The 21,132-nt window shown below is 37.5% G+C and overlaps 1 protein-coding gene across 2 annotated transcripts; it reads right to left on the bottom strand.

Moving 5' to 3' along the window:
* Positions 1 to 217: 217 nt before the first annotated feature.
* Positions 218 to 20,019, bottom strand: HAP6 (ribophorin II (RPN2) family protein). Of its 2 annotated transcripts, none has more exons than XM_077396748.1 (20): positions 19,877 to 20,019; positions 19,578 to 19,716; positions 17,939 to 18,131; positions 17,756 to 17,845; positions 17,449 to 17,511; positions 17,292 to 17,361; positions 15,398 to 15,462; positions 14,350 to 14,404; positions 11,547 to 11,674; positions 11,337 to 11,452; positions 10,771 to 10,840; positions 9,653 to 9,757; positions 8,929 to 9,015; positions 8,712 to 8,860; positions 4,565 to 4,676; positions 4,041 to 4,124; positions 2,139 to 2,219; positions 1,836 to 2,060; positions 755 to 877; positions 218 to 638 (listed from the first exon to the last, which is right to left on the bottom strand). In XM_077396748.1, the coding sequence occupies exons 2-20, from the start codon at positions 19,712 to 19,714 to the stop codon at positions 522 to 524; spliced, it is 2,070 nt and encodes a 689-aa protein (XP_077252863.1). In that variant the 5' UTR covers positions 19,715 to 19,716; positions 19,877 to 20,019; the 3' UTR covers positions 218 to 521. The 2 variants fall into 2 exon arrangements, with proteins under 2 accessions (XP_077252863.1, XP_077252862.1); XM_077396747.1 differs by having other exon boundaries at positions 17,939 to 18,134.
* Between the last annotated feature and the right edge of the window lie 1,113 nt (positions 20,020 to 21,132).

Below are 21,132 nucleotides of genomic sequence, written 5' to 3' on the forward strand. Positions count from 1 at the left end.
AAATACACCCGATTCCCCTGAAACATCTGGTGCATCAATTTTCCAAATACCAGATGATACATGCAATCACAGACGCACCACCTTCTGAAGTGTTTTGTTCTTGCAAATACCAGATGATACAGACATAAGCCTCTGTTTATTTATTTATTTATTTATTTATTTTGAGAGAGAGAGAGAGAGAGAGAGAGAGAGAGAGAGAAACATAAGCATCTGTTAGTTAGCAGAATTTCTAATGTAGCTTCCATAAAATAAATTTGGTTCATAAACATAACAAAATCTTGTTCTTTAATCCTCTGAAACAAATGGCTGGGAAGAAAAAGAAGAACAGCCAGGAACTCCATGATCAGCCAAAACCACAGGGACTTTTTGAGGGGATGTAGTTCACTTAAACATGTGTCACATTTTTTTTTTTTGCTAATACCCCTTTCCACTTCTATAAATATTTCTGAGATGAAAGGTTTGCAAGGATTTTGAAAGTAGGGGGCCTACAAAACTGAAATTCCCCATCTCTTTGATCTCACTCAGGAAGATTTCACCTTGGCCGACGTCGAAGCAAGGTGGGAGAGGGTCCTATGTCCCACAAACAATAAGAAGATTCCAAGGAATCCAAGAGCCTTCAATGTGGTGAACAGATCCAACTGGGCAAAGAAAACATAAATGGATGCATAGCTGAGTAAAGGCTAAAACATAAGAAATTGGATGAAGTAATAACAAAATAAGGAATTGTATTTACTAAGATTCAGTGAATGCAAACCTTCAGCCAGAAAAGCAGGTATAGTAAAAGAACTCCAGCAATGCCGGCTTGGAAGAGGAGGGCGAATAAAGCTGGTGCTGCTGAGGAAGGGAAGTTCTTAAAGTTCACACCCAAACGGAGTAGCTGCAAACGATTCACAAATCCAAGAACAAATTGAGATCAATAATAACAATTATAAGAAAAGTAAGAAATCATTTAAAAAAAAAAAAAAAAGCAAAGAAAGAAACCAAACGGATTAAATTTATAAAGTGTCAATGCAGAAGAAGCAAATAGCAATAAATTATACATAAAACATTAAGAATTAATGAATGGCATGGATTTAAATTTTGGTTTCGGCCGAAATCCGGAAATTTTTTTTTTTTATTTTTTTTATTTTGAAATTTCGGCCCAATTTATAGAAATTTCGGAAAATAGTATATTTCTGGAAAAAAAAATTGATTTTCCCAAAATTTCGGTATTTCGGCCGAAAATTAAAACCATGATGCATGGAAACACCAGTGAGGCTTTACAAATTCACTGCACAGTGAGCCAACTTGACAAAGCCTGGGCTAAGGGGCTAAATCTTTCCATTTGAAAATAAAGTGAATAAAAGCGTAAAGGAAGAAAAAACAATCTTAACATATTGCTCTGAAAGCATAAAAGTCGGACTATCATTACCCTTCTAGAATTGAAAATATAGCTAGAGTTCAACGGACTTCAAAATCAACTTGGGTTTGGGCTCCATGGAGTTTGTTTTTGAGTTTTTAAAACATAGTAGGCACAATGCACCCCAGAAACAAAAATAAATACAGCCACTAAAGTTAAAAACTTGGTCGGCTGCATGAGAAAACCGTGTGATCACTTGCTACTCGAGAAAGAGTCTGCTCAAGGGCAAAATCCAGAGACAAGATATTTGTTTTTTGTTTTTTGAAAAAAAAAAAGCTTTTTAAACATGAAACAAAAATCATTTTTGAGTGCTTCACCCAGTTTCTATTCAGCTCAGACTCAGGCCCCCTCTTCAAATCCGGGCTGTGTCTCGAGATTCTGGAAAATGCATTTGTCGGATGAAAGCACTACAGAAAAAATAAATAAATAAACGCACCCCTATTAGAAATCCGACAAAAGGTAAAAGAGTAAGAGCCAAGAAGGCTTGAGACAGCTGCTGGGGCGGGCGCTTCTCAGGTGCCCTAAAGATGTGGGATATCTCTGCTTTGGGTCCAAATCTTGAGTAAGGATCAACAGGTTGAGCAGGAGGTCGTGTTGCTTTCTCTGAAGGTTCTGGTAAATCTAATTCAACATGTCCTAGAGCCCGTAAGAACGAGTTTTCCTGCAAAAATAAAAAAGATATACTCAGCTAGGCGTGAAATTACAGCAAGAGGAAGTCAGGAGAGAATCCGACATTTACCATTGCAGTGTCCCCAACTGTAAGCTGAATGTCATATCTCCCTGAGAGATAGTAAAACTTTTCAACCAGACCAAGAAAGTCCTGCAGGCAGAAATCATTTCCAAAAACAATGAGAAAATCTGATTTTCCAAACTTCCGATTAGATATTTAACTTGAAAAGATATGTAAAAGCACACGGATTGCTGCACGTATGAATGCACCAGACACAATAATGCCAAAAATCCGGTAATGATTGATGAGCTTCAAAATAAAAAAAAATCATTTTTACTGCATGAACTGTAATCTTGTCATTATGACAATAGTTAATTGCTGTAGCATTCAATGTTCAATAGCTCAATGGTCGACTCTGACCCTGGTTGAATCTTTGGTTGGGATCAAAGAACTTACACCAAAATCTAATTTACAAAGAAATCAGCCAGCAAATGATAAACTTGGACAATTTTTAATAAAAGAAGGTTCTCAGTTACTCGCCGGGTTTAATTTGAAAGAAAGATATCTAAGTCGACTACGACCTTTTGAACATTGGTTGCATTTATACAAGTTTCGTTTAAAGAGCGCCATGTAGATGAGAGCTTCCCAATTTGTACAAGGGTTCACTAAATTTCTACAGCTTTGAACCCATCACCAAACCTAAAATACTCAGCTTACATGGGATTTCTTAAGAGTTTCTTATGGAAATTTTGAATGTTAAGAGAAACATATGGTGACAATATTATATTATTTTGTGCCCATCATGCGACATATATACAAATCAATAATGAAGTCTAGACGTTGCAGAAAACATTTCCATAGTAACATTCACTTCATATTGTGCAAAACAAGAAGGTCGAGGAAGTTATAATATTACATTCACTTGAGAAGAAGCTTTAGAAATAGCCAAGCAAGTCATCGGGTTTGGGTCTGGCTCAGTATAACGATGAAAAAAATTGAGTCCTGTACATGACTACATTAACCACAATATAGCATCCCAATTTGTACAAGGTTCACTACCATTCTACAACTTTCAACTCATTGTGAAACTCAAAATGCTAAGCTTGCATGGGAATTTCGTCCGAGTTTCTTATGGAAAATTTGTATAATAGAAACCTATAGTTACAACTTTCATATTATTTTGTGACCATTTTACGACTTTTATACAAATAAATAACCTAAGGCAGGACGTTTTCGGGAAAAAATTCATGGTAACATTCACTTCCTATCATTAAAAAAAAAGAAGGTCAAGACACTTCTCAGATGAAATTTTAAAACGGTCAAATGAGAGCCATCACGTCTGGCTCGGAATATCATGATGACCCAAGGTTGAGTCCTATACAAGACTTATAAACCCCAATCTAGCTTTACTTCATGAAATTGTATGGCATGTTAATTATAATTTTTTTTTCACAATAGCTAATTATAAATTTGAAGTATCAAAAATATAACTTAATTACATATTTGTTGAATGTAATTATAATATATGTAACGAAGAAAGAGTTTAAAAATATTCATAAAAATGTTAATTAAGTACAAACATTATAACAAATTGCATTCAAATACTGAAATAACCTATTTTAATTACAAAAGATTAAGAGATATGCTCCCTGTACACTGTTTTTAAATATTCTCAGGTTATCAGAGTCGAGTATGCTTAAACCAGGGTCATGAGTCTCATGACTAATCGAGCCAAAGTCAACAGTGTCCCCCCAGCTAAACCCCTAGTCAATTCTGAGGTTTTGGAAACTTAATGTTATACTAGTACAAGAGTCTTTCCAGTACATCAATGAAACAACCATGCCATACAGATTGCTACCTGGATGTTTACTTCAGCAGAAAATTCCACACCAATTTCTTCCTAAATCAGTCACGAATTTCCAAAGTTGCTTAGCATGAAATAATAATTAAAACTGGAGGGAGAAACTTAACTAATATTATCTCAAATCGTTTCCCGGAGCTGCTCAATACAAAGATGTGTTCAACTGTGGTTTCATGTCTCAACTTGAGGAACATCTGCAGAAGATGGATTTCAGTAAAAATAAGATGAGCGGACATGTTGTTCCAGAGGATGTAAAGGAGTTTTTATATGGTGTCACCCCGTGTTGTTCAGTATTTTTCAAAATTTAAAGTAGGCTTACACCATAGGATGATCCAAAACGTCCATTCGATGGGCCACCACGTAAATAGGTTGTGCCCAAAAAATCATTTCCATAGGATGATCCCAACATTCTGATCTATAGAGGTTCATAATATGGCACTCCTCTATAGATCAAAGGGCTAGGATCATCCTAAGGAAATGATTTTTTTGGGCACAACCTATTATCGTTGTGGCCCATCGAATGGACGGTTTGGAACATCCTATGGTGTAAGCCGTACCGTACTTTTTGAAAAATACTGGACTACATACAGGCTTTCACCATATAAAATCTCTGTAAAGAAGAATGCCAACAAACCTGATGCGGGTTAAAAGCATGGCCAAGAGGAGTGGTCAAACGGAAGGATAAATGCAACTTCTGTAGATGGTTTGCCGACAGTGACACGGTATTTTCTCCTGATAAATCTAATCTGCAAGAATAACAAGTAAAATGAAACACAAGCCAAAGGTTTCACATGTTCTAATGGCATCCATAGCTGAAGGATGTTAAGTTGGCATCATAAAAAATAAAAAAAGAAGGAAAGATTTACTAAATAATTTGTATTTTGAAGGTTGAAACCTATTTAATGAAACTCCATTTTAAAGATTTTCCCATGTTGGACATACATTCTTTTTTTTTTTTTTTTTTTGTAGGTAAGAAAATATATTAAAGATAAAAACAATTAATCAGCCAACATGTGCCGAGCATACAATTCATGTCTAGAAATTTTGACTCGGCTAGCTTATCAGCTAGTCGTTCTTCACCATATTGCCATTTTTGATGAATTCCTTGTTGATTCATTTGATGATGGGCTCGATCCAACCTTCATCACTTGGATTGCCAATTCCTTTACAGGGCCATCAATTGGTTGTAAGGCTGAGACCCCTCCCAACTTTACTGAGACCCTCTACCAACGTTATGCATACTGAATTTATGTGGGCCAAGAGAATTGCCTTCATCTGTCTTAGAAAATCCATTCCTAACACTTGAAAGTTGTCCATAGGAGCAACAGTCAAGTCCACTTTTCCCTTCCAATTTCCTATGTGTAGCTCCATCCCATGAGCCACACCCTGGAGTGGTTTGGCTTCAAAATTGATGGGCTTGAGCCATACGGACGCCATCGTAGGCTTCAAGTCCAATTGCTTTCATCCCCACTGAGACAAAGTTTTCGGTGGCAGAACTTCCCATTACATACATGAGTCCTTTTGCTTGACCCTTTGGTTCTTCAGCACTTTATAATTTTAGTGATCCCATTTTTTGTTTCTTCAACAGAGTCCTCTTCCTCTCTACCTACTTCTCTTTTCTCATCTTCCCCCTCTTGTCCCCTTTTTTTTTACAGGTAAGCTGGGATTGAACCTGCGACCTCAACCATTGAGCTACAGGTCTAACCCGTCCCCTTCCTTCCTTCTTGTTCTTTTACTTCTTGTCCCCTGCAGTTTCTGCAACCCAGGGAGTGTCAACCAGCATAACAGGCCTTAGGCCACAACCGACCTTCCTTCCCCTCCACTTCTTCATCTCCTTGAGTCCCCTCTTCCTTCTTTTATCCTCTATGTGAGTAGCATTCCTGGTTACCACCTTCTCCCCCACCTTTCTCCCGTCTCTTCTATACTCATAGCCCTTATTTCCAGCGAGGGACTGTTCTGCTGCTAGTGGGACTTTATCACAGATATATTCACAGCCTTACAGCACTTTTGGCTGCAATTTATGTCATATCAGTGATCTTGCGGCTTGGGTTGTGCACGATCATCTCTCCATCATATTTCCCCTTCCTTGGCTCGATCCTTTGGTGGTGGTTGTTGCTCCTTGGATCGGTCAGATTTCTCGGCTTCCACCTTCACACCTGTATTTATTCATGTGACCATTTACCCATAAGATAGGTCGTTGTTTTGGGGCCTAGTGATGGGACCATTCTAAGGTCCAAATTTTAATTTTTAGGTGTATTTCAAGTCCCTTAAGTTATAGTAGGGGTACCATAGTCTTTTTCCATCAAAATCACTTAATTTTTTTTGAGTTATGATTGTTTTAAATAGGCCCCACATATTTATTACGGGAATGTCAAGTGGGGAGCAAGTTTTTTAAGTCATTAGAGGGTATTTTAGTTTAAAAGTGTTAGGTTCTTGTTTAGGGATTTAGAATTTTCTAGTTATCTTTCTTTTCTTATATATTGTAAGCCTCAGAGCACTTCTCTTTTAATGATGATGATGGATTGATGAATGAATGAAAATAAGTTTTTCTTACTTTCTTGCAAATCATGGATGTGCGGTCTACTTTCAAAAGGTGTGATGCCTGGGATTCCCTTGGGGCAATGCCTCGGGATTGCTAGTGGAATTCTAGCACAACCTTCTTCTTCAAGGTGCGAAACTTGGGTGTGATGCCTAGAAATAATCAAGAGTGTCTCTAGTTCTGATCTTTTTCTTTAATCCATTTTATTTTCAGTCCCCGGTCTCCACATATTATTCTTTGATCCTTGTGCCTCTTACTCTCGCAAAAAAGCCCTTGACTGCACCTTTGCGGCATATTCTGCACATTTCCCAACATATGTCTGCACAATCTCGGCACATATTTGCACCCTTCTAAACCTAGTAGAAATATTTTTCTAATCTCATAACATTTTTTAGGAACTAAAACACAAATTTTGACCCATCATTTTCAGCCCTAACGTCCATTCCATAGATCCTTCCTACATTAGATTTGGTATTAGGACGAGTTGCATCACCTAGTATTATCTTCTCTTTATTTAGATATTGTAACCATACCTGATATATTTTGCTGCCTATAACTATATGTCATCTTTGGTGTGGATTGATATTGCAAAGTTGGTTTGAACAGATTAAGCTTATTGGTGAATTGTCTCAATGGTTAAGTATCAAGTGAAAACTCTTGACACGATTTGATTGCTTTTGAATGCTTAATCCGAACTTTGGGATTGGTTGTGCTATTTTTACTTGAAGGTTGACCTATCAAGCTCCTAAGCTTCTTTGGAATAACCCACAAACCTTTGGTTTTGCACCAAAAACGCAACAATTCCTGAACAGATTAAGAACAAATATCCAAACGTCTCTACCAACCCTGCAATGATGATATGGTCTACAAATTCCTCCACCACAAGACACTAGGTACAATGGTGCACAATGACCTTGTAACAGCTTCGCAAATGGTCTACAATTAAGATCTTATCTAGGCAAGTTGTTGAGCCAAAATAAAAAACTCGTCACGGCGCAAGAATTCTCCATATTCATCCAATCAGAGACAAATAAGTATGTAGCGCCAGATGATGGAAGAGAGAGCGAACAAAGAACTTCCTGTTGTGCACTCAAATCCAAATCCTCCTATCCTTACCTCTCCGTAGGATAAAAACAAAATCCAACTTTTTCACAAACGTTGCAACTCAATCAATCTCTCTGTCGAAGAATTGCCTACGAAATTGGACCTTTCACCCCCACCCTGCCTTCAATCTGACTGAGGGGCTCCTCGACACTAATATGTCTCCGAAGCTAAAGTGAAGATTTATGAAAGAATCTCTTTGAGTCAACTCACCACCCAAAAAATATTGACAAAATTGGATCCGATGCCCCCAGACTATTCAGAAAGGCTCAAGACTTTGAGGTTTCCAATGTCTCCAGCTACTTTCAGGCGGTAAACATGCTCCCATTTGACCAAATGAATGTTCCTTTCCATCCATATTGACCAACACACCACAAAAGGCACCATAAGCCAAATGGCTGTACCTTTTTCCCCTGGGTGCCTACATCACCACTCAGTAAGGTCCCATATTTGAGTGAAAGATAGATACCAATCCATCTCAAAACAGTCCACTATTTCTTCCTTCCTAACCTTCAATGGATGAAGATATAGTTGCCGGATTCCTCATCCTCTTTAGTCTTTAGATATGATATATCTGTTTGCCAACCTTGATTTCTTTATCCTTAATGTTTTATCATCTAAAGCACTATCATCCAACACAAGCTTTGCACCCTGATAGAAACCGGAGCCTTCCAAATCCTATTCCAGTTCAGATATTACTGACAACATACAACATAAGATAACACTATGGCATACTATATCCTGAACATTGTTAAAATTACAGAAATACTGGCAATTCTTTCTTCCAGGCTTTGTTTTTGTTACTGCTTTGATCATGCGTACATCATTGAATTTCAACCAAGCAAAAAATAAATCACCAGCACAAGTGTGACAACTAAAAGGAACTCCTGTGATAAAACAGTGAGCAATAATTGAGCAAATAGGATTAACTGCCAAGGTTCAAGCTCTAATGGACTCAAGAATAACTTGGACATGCAAAAAAGAAAGCTATAATAGGAATAGAAAACACTAAAAGGAACATACACAGCCATGCACACATAAGCTCTAAACAATAGGATGTATTATGTATCCATGGCCAATGTAATGTTCAAAACAGAGCGCATGTAAAGTACAGTTACCAAAATATAACTGAAGGGCTTACCTCTTCATGCTTTCAATGCTCCCCACATCACTATCTAGTACTGCTATTTCAGCATCATCAATTTTGATGAATCCCGTGACATGTATCGATGCTCGAGTTCGGCTTCCACTAGCATAAATTTTCTTATGCTCAGGATCATGAAGAAGAACCTAGAAGAATTACTGGTCATCATCCGGAGTACTGAAATAAATAAGTGAATAAAGCTTTTAAAGATTACCTCGAAAACTAGTGCATACTTTCCAACATCTACACTCTTTGGCAGCTCCCATTGATGAACAGTGCTGTCCGGGTCAAACTCCATTTCCTGTACTATGAAAAAGTCAAAGTCCATTCCAAATGAAATTCAAAGAAAAAACTACACATAAACTTTTAGTATGACAAGAGATTTTATATGATGTGTGGCCGGATAAACCATATTTTTCAAAAAGCACCGTACGGCACACTCCATAGGATGATCCAATAGGCACACTCCATAGGATGATCCAATCTGTCCATTTGTTGGGTCACAAGGAAAATAGGTTGTGCCCCAAAAAACACCTCCATAGGATGACCTTAACCCTCCGATCTATATAAGTTTCCATAATGTGCAGTCCCTCTATAGATCGGAGACTTAGGATCATCCTATGGAGGTGATTTTTATGGTACAACCTATTTACGTTGTGGCCCAACAAATGGATGGATTGGATCATCCAATGGAGTGTGCCGTACCATACCTTTTGAAAAATACGGGTTTATACGGCCACATGTCATATAAAATCTTGTACGACAAACTAGTGACTAAAAGTCAACTGCTAATACTAACATACAAAGGGCTAGCAATGAGCAAACACTAACTAATTTCCACCATAAAAGAGCAGAAAACAGAAACTGAAAAGAAAGAATAGAGAAGCAAGAAACAACGAATCAGAAGGAACTGAATAACTATATCATGAAATGAGAACCTGGTTTTGAAGTGAAGGAGTCTCTTTTGAACCGGAACTGACAGCTTGCACAAGATTCACTGTTAATGGGGGTGCCTCAGATCCCAGAACTGTATTCACCTTAACCTGAAACAATTTCAACGAAATAATGAACCATCAATCAAGAGTGTCAAGATGCAATTTATTTGGAATTAGAAGCTCCTCTTGTATGTATCACTAAGGCACAAAGCAATCTACTATGTGCAGATCAATGTTACAAAACACCCTGCGTCAACCGTCAACTCGCCTGAGTCGACTCCTTTTACCTTGACCGAGTTCCAATCCAACTTCGTGTTATTCCCTACCAAGTAAATAAATTGACTCTCCTGAATCATGACCACATCAACCAAGTACCTATCTGCGCCGTACCGAATCAACTAGGATTTGGTTTTGCTGCATTTTGAAATGCTGGCGCAATTGCTTTTGAACCACCGTAGTGAAAGAAATAAGAAAACAATGGTGAGATTAGCAGAGTCCATGCCATACTAGTAGGGGGATATATGGGAGTCTGTAGAACTAGAACATTCAACATAAGGAACACATTCAGGTGGCTCTACACATGTATAAAACCATGGTTAAATGGTTCCAGTTCTTCCAGAAGGGCATCTAGACATTTCAATTAGGTGTACTATCAGACAAGGCACATTTTACAAGAAGCTTCACAATTCATAAGAGCTGTGAGAGGTTAACAAACTCGGGCAAGGTCAGTAACCTTGACATGCAAATTAGTTCTGGTAAAGACGGGGGCAATAAAGTAATAGTTTTAAATTTCAGCCGAAATCCGAAGTTTCGGCTGAAATATTTCGATTTCGATTTGGACCGACATCGAAAGTAGGATTTTTACATGATTTCCCCGAAATTTCGGCCTTATTTACAAAATTTGTACCGAAATGTTAAAGATTTCCACTGAAATTAGCGAAATTTCCACAGAAATGGCCGAAATTTCCACCAAAATTTTATATTTTTCGGTGGAAATTAAAAAAAAAAGAAAAAAGAAAAAAGAAAATTTAGGTCAAATTTTTACATGATTTCGGCCGAAATTTCCACCGAAACCGACATTTAAAACCATGCTATAAACAGATTGGAACCAACTAACACACCTTGAGCTTGTCCTTTGTAGTTAATGAAAGCACAGTTGCTGGAAGTGATAAAATAAGCGGAATGGAAACCCTGTACAAAGAAAAGAAACATTAGTTTGCAGTTTAGACGAGGAGATAGAACAAATAGATCAAACTTGACTTACAGAGGTGATAATATGTTCGATTTATGGAAAACTGTATTCGAAAATCATGGTAATGTACATAAAGTCGCTGGGATTGCTTTAAGAGAGTAAGACTGTCATTTTGGCTTCACATAATATGCACAAGACTACAAGAGCATTTCTCATGTTTTGAGACACAATAAAGAAATACAGAGTCAAGGAAAAATTCTGGCGGTATACACGTGGCAAAAACATGTATTAAGATGCTACAAACATGTCCTCAGAAAAAACAACTATCACAGTAAAAGGAAAATGACACTAAGTCCATGGGTTTAAAGTGACCCGTAAAATGCCACATAATCAAAGGGGTTAGGATGTTTGTTACCATCATTTTGCAATGCTTATGCATTGGATGGAAACGGAAGACTTAAATAAAAAGGAGTACTTGGACAAGAATTTACTTGCCTATTGTTTTCCAAGCAAGCTAAAGAGTCTATCTGGTTGAATAGGTCTTTGCTGTTTCCAGGAACTCCAATACCAAGGAAAAAGTTTGCTAGACCCAAGATTTTATCTCCTGGAATCTGGAAAGTAATACCAATGCCTATAAGAAACAAATCCGAATAGAAATTCCATGTATATCTAAAGCCTGCACTTTGGTGCACTTCCCTAACTCACATTTAGTCTCCCAGAGGTAACAGCTGCAAATGCAGTGACACCGCGTACTACGGACGATGTGGTTGAAAGAGGGCCGTGATGCTCACTAGTATCAACAACTTTCTCATCAAAGTATAAGGCTCCGTCATCTATAGGAAGACAAAAGGAACCCAGTAAATAAAACAGAAAGAAACGTCTATAAAGCCACAGAGCTAATTGAACATGGTTACAGCATAGTATTGTTGTTCAAAATTCAAAATGCAGAAGTAAATGAGTGCAATCAGGCAGTTCACTTTTGTTGAGTATCAATGAACTATGACAAAATAAAACAGTTTCAACTATAATCAGTCTGTTCTCGGGCTGATCAGAATACAGAATAAGCACTCAACTCAACTCAACTCAACAAAGCCTTTGTCCCAAACTAGTTGGGGTCGGCTAAATGAATCATTTAGAAAAATTTCATGAACAATGTGAAAGGAATCTATCCGGCTCTAATCCTGGCTCTAGTTGGGTTCTTCTACGTGGATCATTTTCTTCCGTTCTATCCTATCCAAGGTCATGTTCTCTGTTATGTTCCTAGCTATCAAGTCTTTCCTCGTTGTTTCTACCCAAGTTGTTTTCGGTCTGCCCCTACCTCTTTTTACTCCATCAATTTGGCACGAGTCGCCTCTTCTCACTGGATCATCCAAAGGCCTACGTTGGATATGTCCAAACCATCTTAAGCGGTGCTATCTCATCTTCTCCTCAATTCCTGCCACCCCACCTTTTTACGAATGTCTTCATTTTTAATTATATCTAACCTTGTGTGGCCACACATCCATCTAAGCATTCGCATCTCCGCCACACTCATCTTATGCACATGCTGCTTCTTGGTGGCCCAACATTCTGAGCCGTACAGCATGGCTGGCCTCACAGCTGTCTTATAAAACTTTCCATTCAGAATAAGTACTAATGGTAAAAAAGATAAGAGTTAAAGAAAGATAAAGTATCTTGCAAAACTCAGTTAACTAATTCTGCACAACTAGTATACTAAGTTTTTTTCTTTTTCTTTTTCTTTTTCATTTTTTTAGAAAAGGTTCTTCACAACTAGTATACTAAGTTTAATGAGTAGTCATGAGAGCAATCAGCCATGTAAAGGACTGCAACTTAAAGGATGTACAGTAATAGGACGGAAGCAAGTGTTAGTTATCATAGTAAAATTTCAACTAGATAAATGCAGCCATTCATACATGACCAAATAGATGATCTAAGGTGATACCAAAATCAAATCACGGCATGGCCAATTTAGATGAATGAGATCAGCAATGGTACTTTTTATTTTGATGATGAGTTCAGTTACTTGGCTAACACTTCCCTAATAAATAAAATAGGAAGCTAAACGTTACTCAATGGAATAATGCTATATGGAGAGATGGAAAAGAGATTGTGTAGCCTAATCCTAAGATTTCTTCGTTTGTTATGAATATCGAATTTATCTTGTTGAAAAATATGATTAGTAATCAGTAATTTTACATGTGTGTGTGCATGGGTGTGTCCCAGATTTTTAGGGGTTGCCGTGTCAGACACCTCGTATTTGTGTCGTTACTCGACATGCAAATCCGTGTGCACAGATGATAGCTTCCTAGATACAAGAAATGACCTGGGGAAGAGACCACAAACAGATTAAAATATCGCTAGGTAGCACAGACAAATTACATTTAAGCATAGTAACAGGGAGCGAGGACTCAATAACCTGTAATGGACATGTTGATGAGAGGTTTAAACCATTGTCCAGAAACTTAGGACTTAAGATTAAGCCCAGTCCACCCACTTAACCTAACAAACTATATTTACGACAACATTTGGAATTTAGCAAAGAGTTACACAATTCGGCCAAGTCTCCCCCATAGATGCCAGTTTGTAGATATGTTTGGTTTGGTCCAAAGTTTGTAGTTCACAAGGTGCTTAGTGAAGCCAATTTGTTATGTCAGTTTTTTCAGTTCATGACATCCGTTGACTAGTTTCTAGAGTGAAGCCAATTTGTTGTGTCAGTTTGTTCGGTTAATGACATCAGTTAACTAATTTCTACACTTTTTTTTTTTTTGAATGGTAAATAATTTCTAGAGTTACATACGTAAAATTTGTTGAGTGCATATGAGACAATGAGAACAAAAGTATTTTAAGGTTAAAATCCCACAAATGTGGTGTTGCTCAATTGGCAAACTTAACCTTTGATATAATTCATGTTCTATGATAAAAACTTCTCAAGCTTTATTTCCCCTATCCACAAATTCATCATAATGAATTCATGAGTTGAAGCAGAGAAATTATGCATCAGTTCGGCCTACACAATTCACTAATGTGCAGCGAAAACAAACCAACTCTCAGCAAACTTTGGATCAATTCAATTTGCTTATTTCGGAGCATTATGACTACTCCACCAAATTTGGAAAAAATGAACTCGTCTAAATCCATAACTTCGATCCTCTATTTAATTTTTTGGGCTTCTTTACTAGACATGGGGAGGCACTTCTTTCAATGAGAACTCCAGATCATGGAATATGACATTAAAGAACTAGGAGTCAGAACCCGTACAATCAAAAACATAACAAAGGGAGACATAAAGTAATAAAGTAAATCCAACAAGCATACATTACCATAGCTCTCAATACTTACAAACAGCTTCATTATGTTATATTTCAAAAAAAGAAAAGAAAAAAAGTAAAACCAACTAGACTACATTACCATTGCTCTCAATACTTTCAAACAGCTTCACTCTCATATTTCAGAAACTAACAAAAACATAGAGCATGGTAATGAAGTAAATCCAGCAGGTATACATTACCATAGCCCTCAATACTTTCAAACAGCTTCACTATGTCATTTTTCACAATGCCAATCTGCGAAGAATAACAAGCATTACAGATGGAAAAGTAATGTGGAAAGCTCAGCGAAAGAGAATATCAAAGCATTGACTAGTCAAGAGTAAAAAAAAAAACATTGCACTACAAAAGTCCAGTATATATAACGGAAGAGCATTTGTTGCATTCTGATAAAAATAATCCATAACAAATCAAGATCGTTAAAAGTGGAAACAAACAATACTAAACCAAAATCAAGGCTACCACCCAAACCGATGGGCACAAGTTTATGTTGCTCGAGCACAATAAATGTGCACGCATGGTGGCCTACTTACAGGCCCACAGCTAGATACTACATGAATAAAGCAGATATCAAATCATGATACCTTCTTTACATGCGTGATTTCAAAACAAATTATGTACTGAACTCTAATTTTTAAATGGTATAGTCCATGGCTTGATACTACATGCATAAACATGATATCGTATCATGATACACGTGTGATTTCAAAACAAATTATGTACCGAACTCTATGGCATTAATTAGAACAGTCCACGAGCTATGACTAATTGCAAGTGCAACATGATGGATAGTGCTATAGAGGATGATCAAACTTACAGGAATTTATGCCTTCAGAAGATTAATAGAACATCAAACAAAATACCCAGCTCTGAAGCATTAAATAAATGTGTTATTATGCAGACATGTATAGGTGATGATCAAGCTACTGTTATATGCTCTGGTAAAAGTAAAAAGAAAGTAATTATCTACAAGCATGAGACGAATATTGTGGACAACCTTTACCATATACAGTAACTACTAACAAGTTCAAGAGTCCTGCAAATTTAAAATGGATTCAAAAAAGGCAGATGCATCACAGTGTGAATTGTCCTGGGTTCTATCAGCAACAGTGTTTTTTTTTTTTTTTTTGAAAAGTAAGTTCTATCAGCAACAGTTAAAACAACAATGGTTTGCCTCTTATGAAATCGCAAAATTCTCAGTGGAAGGAATTAGAAAAAAGGATGTCTTACCGTAGATTGATCGACCTCAGAACTTGCTAATGAAACAACTCCAGCAAGTACCTCGAGTGCAATACCTGCAAGAAGCAGAGTATTCACACAGAGGTCAGTATGCTAAAGCTTAAGACCAAAAATATGGCCATAAACATCCACTTGCATATTACCTTTATTGAAAACCACATGTCTAAGGAGGGTGAGAAACTAGTCAACTTGTTTAACAAGTTTCCGGCTTTTAGTTTTAAAAAAAATCAAATAACAATTAGTTACGAGATTTTTAAAGATAAAAAAGTAAATCCCTCTCTTCTCCTCGTCCTTCTCCTCCACCCTTTCAGCTCAACATTCTCAGTGATAAGAGGAACCCTAAGGGACTGTTTGGTTGCTACATGCTTAGCATCCTCAAGGATGTCCCAAGCAAAAAAATGCAGTTTTTGGTAACTTTACAGTGTTTGGTTGCCAATTTAGCAACACAATCGCTAGAGACTACCAGACAAGATTCAAAGGTAAAGATAATTATTGCTTGTCTAGTGACGTGGCATCCATGTTCTCTACTTATACCTTCCATGCCAAATTTCTCAAAAATGGTGGAATTCTTCATGGAAAATTTCTCTCTCTCTCTCTCTCTCTCTCTCTCTCTCTCCTTAAACCCACACCATACAATCTGACTCTCAGTCTCTATTCCAATCTCGCCAACCCACAAAAAGAAGACCGCATTGCAAGACTCAACCCACAGAACCATACCGCCCAACAAGGCCCAACCCAGCCCACTTGTGTGTGGCGAGCAGTACTGCTGCATAGTAAGTGCTGTTGTGCATGGAACATGCCAAGCTCCATTGGCAGCCTCCTCTGCTTATTCATGTGCTTGCGAGTGGGCTACGTTGTTGATGGTTGATGGATCGAATTTTCCAGCCACAACCACGACTTCCGGTGACAAAATCCATCATTTTTTCTTTCCCAGTTATGTTTGGTTGTCATTTCATTCTACTTTCCTTGTCTGCAAGGAATTTTCCAAATAATAGCCTTTTTACTTCTACTTTGTTTTTACTAGGAAAATGACGTCATCTTACTTTCCTTCTATTTCTACTTAAATTGCATCCAAACAGACCCCTATGAAGGAGGGTTCTTGACCTTTTTTGCTGTCATTTTTCCGGAGATATCATCATCCACTGATCAGCAGACCAGTGCTCCACCATTTTTTTTTTTTAAAAAGACCAGTGCTCAGGGCAGTTTGGCTGGACAAACCTTCACCAATTGGACCGAGACTCATCCGATCAAAGACTGGAAAAAAACTGAAAACCATTACCCTTCTCTTTTTCTTTTTTTCTTTTTTTGAATGATCACCATCACCCTTCTCTTCTTTGTTTGCATATAATGGATGAGGCCACCCAATTTGGGTTTATTCCTCTATCTTTTAGATTCTATTCTTTTTAATGAAAAAAAAAGTTGTAACAAATTAAACAAGTTAAAATGGTTACTATCTTGCAATGTTACAAACTATACACAGTTTGTGGCATCTATTACTTCTGTTTGTCAAAAGACTGACCCTAACACAACTATTATTTTTTTAATTAGAAAGAAACTTTGTTAAAAAGGGAAAAGAACAATGATGTTGGTTCAGTTACTATATTGTAAGAAGTAGAAAGTTGGAACCTCTATACATTGAAACCGTTCACTTGAAAATTGAATCAACTATTCCTTCATTAATTACAAAGGAACTTGGTTAATAAAGGAAAGGAACAAGGATGTTGGTTGGAACCACTGCACACTGAAACCGTTCACTTGAAAATTGAACTCAAGTTTCAGCCAGCAGTTGTTAAAAAGAAGACAAATATGTAAGGTAAGTAGTACTCAAATTCAAGATAAAAATAAAGCTGTATAAAGTATCATGATGGAAAATTAGAATTACTACCAGCAGCATTAGCACTAGACTCAGCAGCATTAGAATTATAGCGCCATCTTCCATCAATTTGGCTTAGAGCCTGACAGTAACAGCACATCAAAGAAATTCAGCACTCGCAAATGGAAAGGGCAAAGGGTCATCAATCATATGAAGTGTATCTATTGACCTTGATGGAATGAAAAATGCCATCTGCATCTCCAAGAAACACATTGCTTTCAGAACATTGATCCTGCATGACAAATTAGAAGAAGTGAACCACAAATTATGATAAGAGCTAGCGATTTCAGGCCAGAGAGGTCAATAATTTTTTTAATGGCCACGATTTTCTTAAGCAAGAAATAGAGGTCGATAAATTAAGGGTTATAAGCCTGAGCCTGAAACAAACAAAGTAATAAATGATACTGCTCTGATGAAGACATCAAAACAATAGAACCAGAAAAGACATAATGTGATGACGAAGTGAAAATAACAACCTTGATAAGAACCAAGCCTCCTATGGAGTAGTAAAAATCGAGTAGTGAACTAGCGTCCTTGACAATGGCTTGAAGTTTTGAAGCAACGACCTTTACAGAAGAAGTATAATCAGTACAAAATAAATAATTTACTAATTCAAGATGAAGTTATTGATGCTTGGAGCTCTGACTTTAGAAGGATACCTCAAAAGCTCTGGTATCAATTGGGCATTTCAAGACGCTATTAACTCTCAGAGCAAATAGCAAGTCCTTTGGTTTAGAAGATGGTGATTCAAGAGTCTCCACAACTCGTGGGCATGTTGCTGTACTTATATCAGCACTTTTATCTATTCCAAGAATCTGAAATGTTCTTAGTGCCTCATAAGTTTCATCTAAGCTGCTAAGAAATAACATCAAATCAGCCACCAAAAAAAAAAGAGATCTTGATAATCCATGTCCCAATTAATAACATGAAATGAATCACCACATTGAGAACTTTGTGGAACTTGCAAACATTCCACTACAATTATTATACTCAAAATCACATGGAAGGGCAAAGAACACTGAAATCCCATAAATACTTACATTTTTACACAAAGACAAGCATCCTTTCATGGCCTTAAGTGATGAATAACCGGAATTAGTAACGAAGTCATCTTAGCATGTCTTACATGCAATCTAGCTCATCAACTCACTACATAAAATTGAACCATAGGACCATGAAACCCCGCCCTATCACAGTGTACACTTTTTAGTTATATTTCAAATTATTTAAGTTCCTGAATTGCTCTCTACAAGATTCAAATCAAATCATACGATTCGAATCATAAATTGTAGAATTTTACCATTTTAAGAAACTTTGAATGATACAAAATGCAGTCATAAGTCATGACAGCTTGGAAAACTCAGCCAAAGTAGAAATCCAAATTCTTAGTCGTACAGCCAGGTGATTACGAAGATTCAGATATTCTCTGGAAAAACACTCTATCAAGAATGTCGGAATGTGGTAATAACTAAGGGTTACCTCATATTTAGCACTTGACAAGCAACACTAGTTTTCATAACAATACATAAAAGAAAAGCCGCACTAATTGTTTCACAATTCATGAACTTGTTATTAATCTATCCCAGACAAGGGTTACCTCGTATTTAGTATTTGACAAGCGCAAGCACAACTAATTTTCATAACAATACCCAAGCGTAAAGCCCCACTAATTTTTTCACAATTCATAAACTGGTTAATCCATCCCGAAGAAGAAAAATGGCCCCCTATTTTGTCTCAAATGGTTATGATATAGGGTCAGCAAAACTGAGCACACAGCTTGCATTCCAGCTTGCCCGCCAAATATAAATTACAATAAAATAAGGCTACTGATATTGGCACTGCCATGTTTTGATAATTGCACTAACTCATCTTGTCATTTTACTTAAGCAGCTGTCAATAGTTATTACAATTCCCAAGAAGATCTCCTAACCCGATTAAAAAATAAGAGACAGGCTGAGTTTGTGCAATTATTAAAACATGGAGCCTAAAATAAAAAGGTAAACAAGTAGAGGTTCGGGATTATGCATCACAAATTCACAATATCGAACAGAAAAGTGGATGATAATCAAATTCACAAGCTGTTCGCAGATAATATCAGAAGAAAAATCACATTTTCATGAATGTGTGTTGTGCTGAATAAGAAATAAACCTAAAAAACTCACAGACAGAATGATTTACAGCAGTATAATTCAACAACAACTAATTGGCTTCTATTTACATGAACAACACACGAACACTAACAATCTACATTCAAAAGAAAATAAAAAACTGAGTAATCAGAATTAGGGTTTTTATAACCTTCCGAAAGATCCATCGATCGGAAAAAATAGCTCTAATGCAGCAGATCGGTGACTATCCGATATAGGTTGAAACACCGCAGCTTCGCAGATGTATAAACAGAGAATCAGAACAAGAAACCCTAGGTTTCTGGCCATGCCTGCAAAAAAAGAGAGAAAGATATGATGGTAAAAGTGTGAGAAAGATGAAGTGGATGGATCAGAGAAAAGTGTGATCTAGAGTTAGGGCAGGGACGAAAAGGGGAATCGAGATGTTCGGATCTAGGGTTTAGGATATGGGAGAGATCGTATGGAGAATACCTTGTATGGTAGATTTCTAGGGTTTTGACTGGAGCAAAAGTATAGCCTCTGGGTCTCCGTCGGGCTGACTGCGGAGGGAAGTGATTCGAGTGTTTAGAGATGTTAATAGAGCTAAGGAATGGATGTCTATTACGATTCCTAAAATACCCATGCCTATTTTGTTGATTTCCACCTACCCAAATTTTTTGCCATCATGATTGATGTTTTATTCAGGGCGAGGAAGTTTTCGCCCCATTTTAGGATTATGCGCCCCATCGGTAGGTTGATTTGACGTCAAAAAGCATTAAAGTCTGCCGCAATTCAGGGTCATGGGGGGGCGCATAATCCTACTGAGGGGCGAAAAATCATATCCTTTTATTTAGTTTATTGATATTTGCACTACCGTATTTTGATAATCTCACAAATTCACCTTGGCTTTTGTCTTTTAGTTTCCTTCTCATAGGGCTGGCAAGTAAACCTGCGGAAAAAGGGGATCCGCCTGCCCCGCGGGGATCCGCACCGCCTCTTAATCACCGTACAATGTTGAATTTCCGGCAACTAAATTTGGGTTTTCCGTTTTTAATTTGGATAGCCACACTTACCATAGAACAAATTTAGTTTGTTATTCCTAAAATTTCCCTAATATATTTCTTAAATGAATTTTAGTATAATATTCCAATAAAAATCCATTGAACTAGTTTCCCCGTAGGCGTAGTGTTCGGGCGAGAAAGGGGATTAGATTTTCCACGTGGGGTGCGGGGACGAGGATCCCTTGCCATTCCCAAGGCGGGGGCAGTGCAAGGACGGGGAATTTTCTTTGAGGAGAGGGATGGGGACGGCGTGGGCAACATCCGGGCCCGCCCCGTTGCCACCCCTCCATTCTTGTAGTTTTTTGGCGAACTATAATAACTTATGAGAAATGGTGAAATAGGAAGAGACAAAGTGAGTTTGTGCGATTATCAACACATGTTAGTGCCAGTATCAATAGCCTTTATTAAAATGAGAAAATGCCATTATGGTAAGCATCAACCTTGCGTTGTGTGAGAGCTTAGGGAAGAGATAGGAATTGGGAATACCCTAGACTTAGCTCAGGTTCCCCCTATTTGGTCGCGGGCAGAATTGGAATGTTGGACAGAGAACTTAAAAAAATAAGGGAAAAATACATTTAGACCCCTGTGGTTTCAATTTGTGTAAGTTAGACCCACTCAGTTGAAGGTTCGCCCACAGATTGAAGGGTTAGGATGATCCTATGGAGCTAATTTTTCTGGCACACCCTA

Source organism: Tasmannia lanceolata, unplaced genomic scaffold (assembly GCF_043159265.1).
Source record: "Tasmannia lanceolata isolate RefF3 unplaced genomic scaffold, GAP_Taslan_0.1 ptg000015l, whole genome shotgun sequence".
In the NCBI taxonomy this organism is placed as follows: domain Eukaryota; kingdom Viridiplantae; phylum Streptophyta; class Magnoliopsida; order Canellales; family Winteraceae; genus Tasmannia; species Tasmannia lanceolata.